This window comes from Caloenas nicobarica, chromosome 7, assembly GCF_036013445.1.
Source record: "Caloenas nicobarica isolate bCalNic1 chromosome 7, bCalNic1.hap1, whole genome shotgun sequence".
Classification (NCBI taxonomy): Eukaryota; Metazoa; Chordata; class Aves; order Columbiformes; family Columbidae; genus Caloenas; species Caloenas nicobarica.
The window spans coordinates 3,253,611-3,269,417 of NC_088251.1; the positions used below are offsets into that span (position 1 = coordinate 3,253,611).

The 15,807-nt window shown below is 41.2% G+C and overlaps 1 protein-coding gene across 1 annotated transcript in view; it reads left to right on the forward strand.

Moving 5' to 3' along the window:
- Positions 1–15,807, forward strand: part of ADAM12 (ADAM metallopeptidase domain 12) — a 178,020-nt gene that overhangs the window by 39,644 nt on the left and 122,569 nt on the right. Inside the window, exon 3 of the mRNA XM_065638798.1 lies at positions 6,888–6,961. Within this exon, the coding sequence (XP_065494870.1) occupies positions 6,888–6,961 (74 nt within the window). The remainder of the gene's footprint in view (positions 1–6,887; positions 6,962–15,807) is intronic.

Sequence of the window (15,807 nt, forward strand, 5' to 3'; positions counted from 1 at the left end):
GAGCTTCAGCAGATATTGCCAAATAACCTGATGGCCAGAGGCTGAGACTGCCAGTGGTAGACAAGCAGTGCACCCACACATTTATTTTATTTAAATTTAAAAAAAAAGAGAAATTATGCCTTCCAAATAGAAGAATCTTGCATCTATTTGTACAGTCAGCAAGAAGAGTGTTACCGTTCTGTTTTCAAATAATCACTTTATTTTAAATTTGGGAACAAACTTGGAAGTTCTTTCCTACATTATTGGAGTGGCTCGGCCAATTTATTAAGGGGCTGTGATTCTTTGCAATGACATTAAAAAAAAAAAAAAAACACTGCAAAACACTCAGTTCCCTTTGTTGCTACTCATTATATACAACCACAGGGATACACGCTTGTCATTTGACAGTAAGGAAAGCACAGCTGAATTCACTGCCCTCAGGAACTTCCAGAGCAATATGAATTAAATGTTTCTACTTTTCATGTCCGCATGAAATATCGCTTGGTTTTGGAGGTGTTTGCAAGAAACACAGCCTCTGGTGTTGGCTTCTGAACTCAAGCCAAAAGAAAAGGAAAAAATACTTACTCATTTAAAAGCAGGGCATGCAATTTATAGTATTCATTGCCGATTGTAATTATCTTAAAGGTATATCCTTTGTAGACAGCTTGTGTTTGTTGGATTGAATTCCAGTTATCATGGTAAGATTCCCCAGGTGGCTTTATTTCTTACAGATTTTCTAGTTTTTTTCTCTTTGTGTATTACAGATAGTAGAGGGGTAATATCAGCCCAAAGATCTGATACATATAAACAAACCTTTTAGGTTGTGAAGACACCAACACAAGACCTCAGTGTGTGACAAATAAGGTGGGGGAAAAAAGGTATTTTCGTATAGATAGCACAAAATGGCATAGAATTTATTTACACTTATGTACTGGAAATAATGTACTCTTTCCTCAGTTATGCAATTTCTAATTCCTGATGTTAGCTATTCAGATACAAGAAAAAGCATCTAGATTTTTGTGGAATGTAACTATCTGATATGTTTCAGAAGTCCTTCATTTCCAGAGCTACGCTTAAGAGAGAACACAAACTTGTGACCCTCACTTTTTTTGTGTTGGAATTTCTGGTTTTAGAACCACAGAGGAGAAAGTAAATAGGGTCTTATCCTTAGAGTAGATGTTGGGGCTTTTTGCACAGTTCAAGAATCTGGATTAAAAAATATCCTCTGCTGATCCCCTGGTAGAGTATGTTGACTATCACATCATCGAGTCTGGTTTGACCTGTGCAATGCTGGGGGAAACCAGGTAACCAAAAGGCAACAGTCCTCGTTGGCCAGTTGTGAGTAGAGAATTTCTGCATGAATGAGCTATTTATTTAGTTTTGTTTTAAATACATGCTCAAGTTTCAGATATATATTCTGGTTTCTCCGCACTGTAGAGATGTCTTTTCCCTATTCCTCTCACTGTTTTCCTAAGCAAACACTGATTCTCTTCTACAGCCAACTGCCTTGTATAACACGGTGTTGAGCTACTATCCACGACCACATATTTATCAGAGCCAGGCTGGCTTTGTGGTAGCTGGTCAAAATAAATGGCAGTTGTCTTTTGCATCTCAGTATTCTTCCTCTATCCTGTGGGAAAATTGTATTTTGTTTCTATGGGCTGGTACAGTAATGATGAGCTTTGTGCAATGCTGGAGTAGCTTCCAGAATCTCTTCTCCTGTCCCTGTTACTGATGATGCGGTTTCTCTTACTTCAAACTAAAGCCCAGGCAACTAATTATTAAACGAGGTTTTGCTGCATTTTTATTTTTGGTCCATGTTGAATGGCACAAATCTCGTTGCATGTAACTAATCGCAATCAGTAGTTCTCCTTAAAATTAAAGTTGGACTTGATGATCCTTGTGCGTCCCTTCTAACTCAGGACATTCTATGGTTTTTTTTCCCTTTACCATCTTGCCAGTTTTGACCGATTTCAGACTAGGAGTGTCCCACTGGTGACCTCTCAGGCTGGATCCTGCAACCTCTGTCCTGGTATCTGCACGGCACTTCGTGGCTGTAGGTCGACTCGACCGCCCCTGCAAAGTCAGCCCTGTTGCAAGGCTGGCTTTAGTCAACTTAATAGCAGCTCTGAAGGGACTGGAAACCACTTCGTCGGGTTAAACAAACCTGCCTATTTCAGTCTACCATGTTAGGATATAATTTAAAACTTTGAAACCAGACAAGCAAAATCATCCCTTTTGGTTCTATGTCTTGTGTTGATCTCTGTTCTCAAATACTGGATTTGGATATCTGATACAGCCGAAAATGCACTTCGCTTTCAAAATGAATTAATGCTGCTGTTTTGAGTTTATTTGCACTCTTTCCCTTGTCTATAGGCATTTCCTTTTATTTCTACTACACGATTGCTAGAATATTTTTTTATTTAAAGTTGTGCTGGTCTAACTCATGTTTCTTAATCCAAAAAAATCCTTTATCTGTAAAGGTGTAAAGACATATGCATTAGGACTGTCCACTTCATCAGTTTTCTCTCTCTCCAAATGTAATAAGAAATTACTCAAAGTGTTCTATCCCAATCTCAACAGTCAGTATCAAGGGAAAAGCTCATGGCACCGCAGTGTTTCACAGTCCCTGCCAACTCCGCAGCCCGCAGGAAGAGATGATCCAGAAATGATTAAGACTTTTTCCTAGATTACTGTGCAGAAAAACATGCTCAGTGGCAACTACTTTGTATTCAGATTCCAGAATGGACAACCCAGCAAGGTGAACAAATCTACTCCAAATGGACAGCTACTAGTATTTCGGGCATAAAAACTGACTTTTTTTTTTTGAGGCTGTCATATTATTATAAGAAAGTCCCTGGAAGTATGCGAAGTTCAAAATCTATTACTGAGAGTCTGTCTTGGTATTCATGGTGATGTGATAAAACATGAGCAACTGAAGGAAAAAAAGTGTTATTGCTATTTTTGAGCCGCTGCTCTTGTACTGTCTTGATTCCTTCACCAGAAGTACCTATTTGCTCACATCTGTGTTTAGGCAGCATGTCTTTAAATCAGTTTACATGCGAAGTAGACAAAGACAAGAGGATGAAAACTATTGTCAGGTCCATTTTGCAGATTTTAAGTTGGAGGAAAGAAGTGGACAAGTGTAAGTGAAGCCCAAAAAGAATGAGGTGCAGTAGGTTGGCTCAACTGGAGGGGCTTGGGGTTTCCCACAATGAAATGTCGTGTCCCAGCCAAGACATGAGTCCGTGGTAGAGCTGGGATCCCAACACCATCTCCAGGTTCACAGAGGAGGTCCTTAACCCCCAAACCATCCTTTCTTTCCTCTTTCTGTATAAAGATCTGGAGATCAAAGTGATTCAAAAGGTGACAAAAACTTTAATAGTACTCAAACACATGTACTAGTTAAACTAGTTTTACTAGCGCATATTGATTTTCATTCCATTGTAAGAAAACAAGAGAACTCTGACAGAAGTAGCTGCTGTCTCACCAGTTTCCAGTTGTTCAGGTGCTGCTTTATTCATTTGTTTTTAATCTGCTTTATCTGAGAGTTCTTGCTTGGTCTTACCTTGTTTCACTGCTTTCCTTTAGAATATTATGTTTCACTAGTGCACATTCAAAGTGACATCCCTCAGCAAGCAAGCCAGGAGCAAATTACTGGGGGAAATAATTTTCCTTTTCTGCTGATAGAATTTGCTGTAGATTTTGAAAGCAAGTGCTCTAAATAAGAGGGGAAAGTTACGGATGGTACTACTTCAGTCATCCTGAAGTCAGTTCTGCCTCTTCAGATATCAGGGGATGGTTTGTGTGCATTGGTGAAATCTTCTCTTACGCTACAAAAAACATTGCCAAAAAAGAAAGCAGCAAATTGTACTTTAAGAGTAGAGAGAAGTAGAAAACACAAGTCAGTAGAGAAAAGAAGGTAGAATCACACAACATTATTTATTATGGTTTAAATAATGCTACTCTTATAAGGTTCACTTTACTTTCGCATTTGATAATTTTAAAGACATCAATGTGGGAATAAGTTGTGGTATCAGCATGGAAATTACTTCCTGCAGCTCTTAAGAAAGGTTTATAAAAAGTGGTTCTTTCTGAAATGTGCCTTCACAATGTGCCTTTTCAATTTTTGTAACAGAAAATATACAACAGGAATCTAATATCTGTGTTTATAGTTTTATTCCCATTCCATCTTGCAGCTCGGTTTTGAAAATATTGATTGCAAGGGAAAAGCGTTAGAGATTCAAAATGAGCTTTTAACGTCTGGTACAGAACCATGCAGATACTTTAAGGGAGACTTCACGACTCCTGCTGCAAAAAAAAAAGTAAAAGATTTTAGTTTATTTCACAAGTGTATACCTTAAAAAAAGGGAGAAAACAGAAAAAAATTCCCACTGTTTCTGAATGATCTGTGTTTTTCTTTCACATGACGAATGTATCAGTTGAGGTGTTTATGTGTTTCCAGTTACCATACCACCTGAGCAGCGTGTAATTTTTACTGTATTTATGCTTATGACTGCCAGTCAGAATAAGAAAAAGTATAGTTTCATCTCTTCCCAGATGGCAAACAAGGAAATGAGGCATTTGTTTGAAAGAAAAATCTACGGTAAAACAAGAATTTGAACCTGGGTGTCATGCAAAGCAGCCCAGCATCCTAACTGGGGACATTATTGTGCTCAATAACGAGAAGCTTCAGCTTTAGGAATTCTCCGAGAGATGTTTTTGTCTTGTAACAGTCTGCTTTATTCTGCAGCTGCTTTTTTAACTTTACAACTTACTAACATCAACTGACTGTCAAATAAGTACCACTGAGAACTCATGAATAAACAGTTATCATTTACATATTAACAGAGGGCCTTTAGCTGAAAAGGGCCCATTTGTGCTACTGCAATATCTTAATTATTTACTGTGTTATATTGTAATTAATTGTATATTACTCTCTAAAAACTCTATAGTATCTATATCTTACGGGATTAGGAACCAATGCACTGACATTAAAGCGGTAATCAACAGTGCTTCTAAATATTCATGTCAATAAATGACTCCCATGTGTTTGCTGAATGCCAAGGATAGTCTGAACATTTATTTAGCATTCTAGTGGGATCTGCTTTCTGCAAAGTTCACATAGATGCAGAATTTCAATAATGTTGCTATTTTGCATGGGGAGAGAGAAAACACATTTGAATTTGCGCGAGCAGTGGGGCAGGACACTTAGAAGAAAGCAGTGGGATCTCAGTCACAGTCTGTGTGTAATAGTCTCTGAGAGCACTGGGGAGCTGTCAGCTATTTTTTATTATAACAAAATTACAATTTTGTTTAGTCTACGACAGCCTCCTCATATTTTCACTTTTTAATAAACATTTGCCATTTTCTAAATATTTTAAAAATCATTGCATTTCATAGGTGGGGTGCTCTGACTGTCATGCAGCTGGGGCTTCATCAAGACGCTGCTATAGCAACCACAAATTCAGACACACTTCTCAATAAATCAATTAAATACTAGAACCCTAAAATTATCTTGCTTCAGTATTGCAATTGGCTGACAGAAACCTTCGGAAAAGCATATTGAATGTACAGAGGAATAACTGATTGAGCTACTATTGGAATTTCAAAACAAGGAAATACTGTCTTGCGATCCAGAACATTTTTTTAATGAGATGTAAGTTAAATGTAAACAGTCTTAAAATATATGCAAGTTCAGACTTTTGGATTAAGAGGGACTAGTGTATCATAAACTGTGCTTTCTTGTTTGAAGTAGAGTTTCAAGAGGCTCTATAGATGCACTGCCCCTTGCAGCAAACAAGTGTCTGAGCCTCCAGCTCCTTCTGCTTCTGACAGCAAATGGATCACCAGACCTTTCTGATGCTCTTTCACAGTGTCCAGAAAAAATATTCTATTTACCTTTGGATGCTTGAGATGGAAAACAACTTGTTTTAGAATCATGGGAATGCAAGATGAAGATTGCATGCAGTCCTGATGGTGCAGAAAATGCAATCCAGATGTCCTGGTCCCTGCTCCGTGCTGGAGTGCAACTGGGATTTCCATGTGCTCAGCTCTTGATGTCTTGTTTAGAAAATTCTCTTAAATGCTTGAATATGTACAAATACTGTGTCTACTGTTCTCACAGAGATACTTGATAGTACCATTGACCATATTTCTAGTTCTTTTTTTAGCTACAACTTAATTATTCCTTATTAAAAGTTATAAAATACATATTAAAACACTTAGTTGTTTATAGGGAAAACCACTTCAGCATGACTGTACTTTATATTTAGTTTACGTGATGGTCTTAGATCGCATGTGCAGTTGTACGTGTGAATATTTCGCATACTCAGCCTTAAGGGAAGAAGCATTTTTGTTGGAGCCACCTTGCTGACTGTGGTCACTGCACTACAGCTCTGCGCTGAACGCAGGAGGTACAGGCTGTGAACAGGGATGTCCTAAACTGGAAATGGTCACGCGAAGGCCAAACCCGATTACCTGCACCTCACTTTAAAAAATGATACAGCAAGATAGAGCACTGATAAGAGATTATAGTAGTGTTTATTGTAGTTATGCTGTTATATAGAGAGGAAAAAGAGAAAATTCAGAACTGTATGAGATGTCTCCTGGAACTGATACGTATTGCATCACTATGCTTGTCTTCCCAGGTGAGACGCTTTCTGATGTGCAGAGTTGCAAGCGATACAATTGCTTGAGGGTGCATCGTGGTGTCCCGAAGACGGGGGGTGAAATCCTGCTGCATCTCAATGTTTGTTCGCGCTGAGGTGGCACTAAGGAGCTGGAACACCACACGCACTTCTCTTTGTAGCTGTTTGCTCCTCCCTGCAACCACAGACATGGCAGAGAGGATTGCGGGATGACGGGCTCTGGGTTTGGACTCTACCAACTCTATTTTCCTTTTTCAGAATCACCCGGCATTGCTGCAGTTTGTAATACAAGCTGAGAGTAAACATCTGGTCATCGATCTGGAGAGGAATGAGTAAGTACCCTTGTTGCATGTTCACTTTGTACTGGTGGTTCTCAGAGAAGGGTTATCATTTTAAAATTGAGGGTTTAAAAGTAACCCAGGGCCACGTTTGCTACTGGTCCCTAACAAGAGAGTTTTGTTCCAGTTTGGGTTGTGTGTGTTTGAACGTTGCTTTTAGAGCAAGAACCTCCATGGTCGTCTGCATTTATGTGGAACTGAAAATGGACATGTTGGCTCTCAGTGTTTTCCTGTTGGTCATTATTTTTATTTGATTTGGGTTTGTCCTCCTCTCCTGTGGTAAGCCCTTTTGTTTAGGGTAATGTGGAAAATCCTTCAGTCTTTGGAAGGTTTTTTGGAGGACACATCCCTCCTGGCACTGCCTGCAAACGCGGTTGCCTCCATGCGGTGGCCACCAGTGTCTGCTCAGGGAAGATGGATCAAGAGTTTGGGCTCAACCCCTCTGGATTTTTAATGGGTTTGGTGTCAAGCGGCTGATGATGGGATGTTTGTGCTGTTCATGAGGCCTGTGACCAAAACTGAGCCTGAGCCCTTGTTTGTGGGATGAAAATATTGTGTCTTCTTCCATGCGCTCTTGACAACTCCCACCCATCCATATCCATCAGCTTTCAGAGAGGATACCAGGGGCTGCTGTAGAGATGGTCCCACTGGCAGAAACCCAGCAAAGAGGTACAGAGCTGTACAGAAATGAAGTCAATTCTCTGCAAGTCCATGACAAACGGAACCAAAGTCATCCAAGTCTTAGTTTAACTTCTCAAACTGCTTTTCCTCTAAGAGCATCTCAAGAATAGATTGTGGGAATCCGGATCAGGGCAACTACGTGCTGCTTGTTGAAGGCAAATTAAAGATCACTCTCAACCTAGGGAGAACTTTTTGTAAATGTTAGCAAGGATCTATGAGTTCCGTAGGTTTCCCTGCTGTGAAATAAAAGCAGCGGAGGTGTTGTTGTTTTGTTTGGTTTGGTTTTGGCTTTTTTTTTTTACTGTAATAGAGAGACCATAGAGGTAAGCAGTGCAGCTTTATGTGTTAAGAGGAAGGAATGTGCGTGTGAAAGCAAATGTCCGAGGGAGGCCGGGTACAGGCTGCCTCAGACTGGAGATGGACAACTTCAATGGAAACGACAGGGCACCACTTTAGTCCTCTGTAGTAAAACAACGCAAACCACTTTTTATTTCCAGTCATTTGGAAGAGTCTTAACATTCAGCCTAGACATGAAGAAGAAATTTTTTACAGTGAGGGTGGTGAGAGCCTGGCCCAGGTTGGCCAGAGAGGTGGTGGCTGAACCATCCCTGGAGACATCCCAGGCCAGGCTGGACGGGGCTCTGAGCAACCTGAGCTGGTGCAGATGTCCCTGCTCATGGCAGGGGGGGCACTGGGGGAGCTTTGAAGGTCACTTCTAACCCAGACCATTCTGTGATTACTCAGCTGTGAAAAAATCCAGTTCACTTTATTATTCAACATCAGGCCCAAATGTTGAGCTCTCTACATTATTTTTAATGCTCCTTAGTTGTTCATTTCCTATCCTCGAAGGGTATGTAGATCCCCCATGCATAGGCTGCTCTGTTTCAGTAAGTAGAGGAGGATTTAATTCCTTTTGTAAACAGGGATTTAACTTTATATTCTCGTAATCTTTGTCAAAGGGCGTGCCTTCCTTCAGGAATGGGAAGTATGCAGCAATTGAGGAAACTATTTACATTCCATGTCAGCAATTAAAAGAACATAAAACTGCTAATACAGGTCTTGCTGAAACTATCCAAACTCTCTTGTACCTGTAATAAAGTCAGATTTAGAAAATGATAAGATGCAATCTCCACCTCTTTTAGAAGCAGGACATGAATATTCAGTAAATTAACTCTATGAGCATGTGTCTGACTAATCAGATTTGGAAATGTTGAGATCTGCTCCTTATGAATTTTAGCAATGATTATTTTTTAGTTTACCTCTCTCTATGGTGGGGTGTCCACCAGAAGATTTGCATCCTGTAAGAGTTTTGTGTGGCGTTGACAACATGAGGTTCCTCAACTTTGCAGGAGCTTCTAGGCAGGATAGTAAAACACTGAAATTACCCTTTGGAGCATATGAGGCCATTCATAGATCCAAAACCACAGAAAAAGTTGGTCATGGCTTTGCAAAATCCTTTATCCCTTTTCTGCAGTATTACTGACTTCAATTTTCAGAAGAAATAATGGTTTGAATGTTGCAGGTCTGTGCAGAAGTTGCTTTGGCGAGTGTGTTTGTAGTTGCATTTGTTACGTGTTTCTGTAAATAATACAGCACATCAGTCTGCATGACTGGTCTGTGCTCCCTGGGGCAATCAATCTCAAGGCCTCTCTGCTTGCCTGTGGAAATTGGTGGTTGCATTTCTTCTGCTTGTGATGGTGGTGTTGGGCATGTTGTCCCTGGCACGGAGAGGCAAGTGGCAACAGAGGAGATGAGGCATTGGGGGCATGTAGCAAACGGCGTGGATGTGCTGCTGCTGCTTCCAGGGGCTCCTGCAGGTTCATGGAGCGAAAAATAATGTCCAGGAGAGAAATGAGAGAATGCAGAGCAGGGGATGGGATTAGCAGCTGGTGGCAGCGGGCCAGATTGGACCTAAAGTAGATTATGGACTCCAGAGGTGTGAGAAGGTCACTGGAGAAGGGAGCGACGTTTCCACGCTGCAGCTCCTGCCCGTGGGTCTCCCAGGCTGCTGAGAGGACCAGCAGGTGTGCATACCGCCCCCATCTCCTTCAGCCTGCTCCATCTTCCTGATGTTGGCATGAAACATGCAGCTCAAGTAGCCTGAAAGCATTGATGCTGAGCACTGGAGTAGCCATTCAATCAGCATGCTTTAGGTAGAAATAGAGTGCTAAACACAAACATCTTTTCTTGAGTCATAGGTGACAACATGTATGAAGCTCTGATGTGTGTGCTGTTATTTTCCTGTAGTTTCATGTAAAGCATGTTATTCCTTGGAGAATGGTGGGGGTGGAGGTAGATGGGACCCCTAAATTACATAATTTCTGCATTGGGTCATGCAAAAAAAAAAAAATAAAAAGGGATATGATTTTCTATGGTTAGTAGAAACAGCTGCTTTGAGTAGTCTTGACATTAAACTTCATTTATTGAAAACCTTAGAGATTTTCCAAACCTTGGGTTATATTTCAAAACATGATTCAGATGCATTAGGCAACCCAAGTGGGGACCGATGTGTTAAACCATCTGTTATCTATGGAAATATTTAATGTCAGTTTGGTGTTTTCTGATATTTAGACTCAGCAAGATGTGTTTGTATGTACTGGGCAAGATGTTATAAGTTAGTTCTGCAAGAGTTACTGGTACCTGACTTCACTGCTCAGGGTTTTAAAATCTTCTCTGTGGTTTCCAGCTGTTAAGGTTACTTTTGCACATATTCATTAAATACTTCAGTGATTAATTTTCAGGCATTGCACATTTGTAATTGCAAAACCAAAATTATTTCCCGTGAATCCAATTTATCAATTGTGAAAAACCTGCTAGCGAGCTTATATTGCATGTACATTTCTTACTATGATTAAGTTGCAAAATATGGTTGCACTCTCAAGAACCTTAAGCTCTGTAGTACCTTAAATGTTTTAGGAACACTCGTCATATGGAGAGATTTCCAGAATCAGCAAATCATCGATCAGCTGCAAAATAAACCACTCTTCAGAGCAGCTGACTGTACTGGTATGCATTACATCAACAATACTGATGCCGTTCTCTTGTGCAAGGGACAGTAATGTATGCACATATAAATTCCTTTAAAGTTGATTGCAGCATGTGGATCTGAGAGGAAAGCAGGCTTACTATTGTGTAAATGGAACAAAACCTCTGTAAGATTAAATCCGCGTTGGAGAGCGGAATGGTATGTGACTACTGGCTGTTTTTCTGCAACTGGAAACATTTTACACTCTGTCAGAAGTAGGTCTGTACACAGCAAAGTACTTAAGTGTTCTTTTAACTTTAAACATATGAGTAATCCAGGTAAAGTCAGTGGAATTACTTATTTTCAAAATTAATTTCATGCTTAAATGATTTGCCGGCAAAGGTCATAATTATGAATGTCAAAGGAATATAACTTTGAACAGATGTTAGAGAGTGTGTTCAGTGCCGCTCCTGTATATACCTGAGTCTATGGCAGATAAAAAGCTGAGGTCAGTCGAGAGTGTGTGAGGGCCAGGATGGAGGCAGGAGGGCATTGCCTCCGGGACATCGGCAGCATCTCCACTGTGTCCTGGGATGTCACTGGGCAGCTTTGCAGAGTGATCGGCGAGGTTGCAGCTGACGGGCCATTGCCAGAGTCCAGAGGAACGTGGAAATAGAAAGAAAAAGCTCAAGTCTTTTAGAGAAGCACAGTTCACTAGTCACTTCCCCATAATTAATGCTCTTTTTTGTCAGGTTTATGACACAACCTTTAACAAAGCAATATAAAAAAGGGAATATATGTGGTTAGATTGCTGCCTTTTATTCTCCCGGTAAAAATTATTCTGTTTATCAGGAGGAAAAATCCACCCTAGGCCATGGTATAAGTGTCCATCTTATCGTTTAAATCCCTTAGGATCCCAGAGATGTCCAGAAGTTGAGAGCATCTCTGACTGTCCCCCTTGCACGTTTACCACTTCTGCATGGATGTATTGGGGTGTAATGGGCCAGGATTGGAGGTCACCTGGGAAGCTTATCTCCAGGACACAGGAGGTTCCAGCAGTATTCCTTCCGTCAGAAGAGCAGGCACTGGACATCTTCACACTCATGTGAACTGTTCCAATGAGGCTTTGGTGCTCAGAAATCTTTTATGTTCTTTTTTTGGTTTAAAAAAAAAAAAAAAGTAGTTCTCTCTTCTCTTCTGCCTGACCTTTCTGAAGAGGAGCCCTGATTGGTGTGCAAGTGACACTCTAGCTGGATTAATTTAGCAGGGAAACAACCCATTTCCAGTGCCAAAGAAAATAGCTGACAAAATTTGTTAATGAATTGACAGGCTTATATGCAATCAATGGCTTGAAATACAGATAGAGGAAACAAATCTGAACAAACAAATACCAAATAGAGAAATGAGACCTCTCAGAATATATTTGCTGTTATAACTCTGTGCTGTATCTTAGCCAAAAAGCGATGACCCCTGACTGTTTTATCTGCAAATGCTGGAGCTGGCAGCTGTACTGCAGCATTTCAGCGTGAGCTGACAGTTGGGTTTCACTTTAATTGCAGTAAAAGTTTCACTTTAATGGAAGGAACACTTTTTCCCTTCTGTAATGGCAACAGTCAAATGGTTTGCACCACACTGAAATGTGAAGATTCAGCTCCCACAGCTACAGTAACGATGGTATCGATCCCTGGCTCTAAGGGAACAGGTTTTTGCTGTATCTTTGTGATATAAGGGTGGCATATTTAGTGTGGGCGTTGAGATACCAATATTTTTTCTATAATTATTAGAATAGGTTGGTATTGGTGATGGTAGTCGAGGTTGTGTGGCTGGGGCTCCCTTTGGCTGTGTCCTTTTGGAGCTGTGTGTTGGAGTGAAAGGCTTCAGCTCCATCAGGACAGAAACTGCTTCTTCATCTGTTTTTCCTCTCCTTATATAAATACACCAAAAGAAAGGAATAATGAGAGAAGATATTTGTACACTGATATAATACGCTCTAAGCGGAGAGGATAAAAAGACCGGAATTTCTATTCTGGAGACCTTCTTGTGGCCGAACATCATAACCTCTAACACGGCCAAGCTGCTTCTCATCCCATGCCCCATAAAACAGCAGGACCATGGGGCAGAGCCAAGTCTGTGTCCTCTTCACAGCCCAAACCCTGGGGCTGAGGAGAGCCAGAGCTGCTCCGTCCTTGCCCTGCAGCCTTGACACACGCGAAGGACTCGGGGAAAGATCCCCTTTCTCAGATGGGAAGACTCAGATATGGGGAAGTTTAACATTTCTGTACGTACTGCAGCACTACAAGCCTCGTTCATGTAGCATGCAAAGAAAACTGGAGTCTGACGGGTGGGACAGGTACTGTTTTCTCTCCACAAATGTTTTCCTGAGAGTGGTAGTTTCCAGTGCTGCATTGGTTGACAGCTTTGAATCAAGTTAACACAAGGTTTTGCTTGTTCAGTGTCTGTCAGTCAGAGCTGTACCTTCCAATTAAATACATAACAATAATGGAGAGGGAAATATACTTGCTGGTGCAATGGATTTAATGAAGAAGTGCTTGCTTTAGATTTCACTCCCCAGATATATTGCAGCAGTAGAATATTGTATTTTCAGAGCTGTGTTTTAATCTCCTTCCGTACTGCAGAATGTGAGGTTTTCAGCATTTCATTTTGACAGGGCTGAGCAGCGGGGTCGGGGAGGAGAGCTGGCTGGAAGAACACAATAGGAACGTGCACTCCTGCGGGCGGGCTGGAGTCAGCGCGATCGCGATGATAACGAACACGCAGGCAAAGTATAATCATCTGGGATTGTAAAATAAATGATGAGGGGAGAGAGAAAAAAAAAAAAAGAGGAAAAAACCCATTTTCTGGAAACCTTGTAACCTCCCATGGATAGTCATATGCCAGCCCACGTGGCGCAGAAACATTTCGTGGCCTCGCGGCCGTCGTTTTGCAGGTTGGCAGGAGAAGTTCGGGGGTGTCCAGCTGGACCCAGGCTTTGCTTGCAAACCTCGCGGATGTGCCTCACGTGTTTCTGCTATCGGCTGCTTGGGCAGGTTTCAGATTTGCTTTTGTTTCGTGGTGGTTTTTAATTTGCTTCCAACAAGAGTGAGCAGAGTTTTCAATAGCGGTGAAGGGGAAGCATTGAATTTGGCTTTGCATTCTCACATGCCTCCTCACTACCTTTTTGCAACACATGTAAAGGTACCAGGCCAAAACCAAAAGGATTCTCCTGCTTTTCAGAAACGTTTGTGGATATTGCTTTCTGGCTTCAGAAACACAGGGAAGACTGTAAATGAGTTTTCAAGTCAAAATTGAGGCTGAACCTACTTTTAATGAATCTTCTATTAGATATTTTCACTGTGATGCTCAGTCCCAGGGGTCCAATGTCTTTGAAGAAGAGCAGATATGTGACAGTACGTCCAGCACCTCTACAATTTGCTTTTTGCATTTAGTGGCATTTTTCTGGCACAAACTCTGCTCCTCAACTTCTGAAGGCTTTGTAGAAAGAACAGTGTTGCCTTCATAAAATTCTGTAGGGAAAGATGCCAGCTATTTAATTTGCTTATAGCGTCCGCTGTTTCATGTATGTATTTATAGAGGGTTAGTAAATACAGACTACACTGAAGCCCAGTTCTTCAGATGAATTCCTCATTATTTTGCATGTGGAAATGAAAAGTATTCAAAAGGAGCAATTCAATTCTGCTAATAATCCTTGTCCAGGAACCTGATCCGCATCCCTGCCAGGCACAGGGCTGTGCACAGCACGTGCCTCCCAAATCGGGCACTGGTTTCCCAGCTTTTGACTGATCTACACCAAAAGTGGCCCTGAACCTGCTGCAGATCTGCAGGGCATCATTCCTAGAAATCCATCCCCTTGTCCACGTTTATTGCAGGGTCCTGCACTTGTCCTCCCAAATCACCCTCCGCACAACTGTCGTTGAGTCCTTATTGTGAATATCGAGTAGTGGAGGCAAGTTCTGTAATGCAGATTTGTGTCTGAAGATGTCCAAAGTTATGTAAAATGTAAATTAATCTCCAGCATCTGAGTGACTCAACCCTTCCCCTCTGACCCACCAAAGCACACGTGTGAGGAAGAGGCACACCTTATTGTTCCCCTAAAACACATATATTTTAATATACTAGACTATCCATATGTCAGGTTGCTGCTGCTATTGGCATCTGCTTGTATCACGGTCCATTCAGGTTATTGTTTCTTCCTTGAGTTTGCATTCCGAGGATTTCAGCTGGTTGGTGGATGTATCAAGAAGGAGATAACAGCAAGAGGAGGATGAGCCGTGTCCTGACAATGCATGTCCGCGTCAGTACAAACTCAAAAAAAAAAAGCACAACAGTAAAACAAAAGGCAAGATGCAAGTATTTGAGGTTCTTTTTAACCTTCTCTTTTGCCATGATATTTAACGTACATATCATGAAGATTTTTTGCTCTGTCATAAGTTTAAAAAACCAAACCAAACCCCTGATAATATTGACACAGGCATGGTAAAATCCTAATGTTTGGGAGCCTTGCCATGTTGTGGTCATGGAGTTCAGATACATGAAGGTCCAAGAGGACCTTTTTCCCCACACACACACTTTGCCCCGAGTGATTTGCGTTTTGAGGTCCTGGGACATGGTTTGACATCCCTGTAGCCTTAAAGGAGTAGACGTTTATGAAGAACTGAATGTAGGGATATTTTAAGGGGCTAAAGAGAAATTAGTCATCCTGTTCTTGACAAGAGCCCATACCTTAGTTTCCTTTAAAAATCTCAGGCAGGAACTGAGTGCAGGAACTTCCACATAAATTTTGATCTGGCTCTTTTTTCTTTCTTCCTTCTTTCTTCTTTTCTTTTTTAATTTTTTTTTTCTCTTTTTCTTTTTTGCTCTTTTTTGCCCTTTTCCGAAACTCCTTTGAGAGGGATTTCCAGATGTATCTGAATTTCCATAGCCAAAGTAGGGCAGCCTTTGGCATTTCAAGCCTTCCTGTTCTGCCAGGGGTGCAGGTAAGGAGGCCAGTGTGCACAGACCCTCCTCTAAAAATATTTGTGTCCTCCTGTCTCACAAAATACAGGGAAAGAGGAGGGCCAGGGGGAGGAAGAAATTAATGCCCTGTGTTGACAGGAGAAAACTGTGATCCCTGGATGTTTCTCTGGGCAAGATCTGATTCAACATCACTGATGTAACGGTTTCTTTTACATTTTTT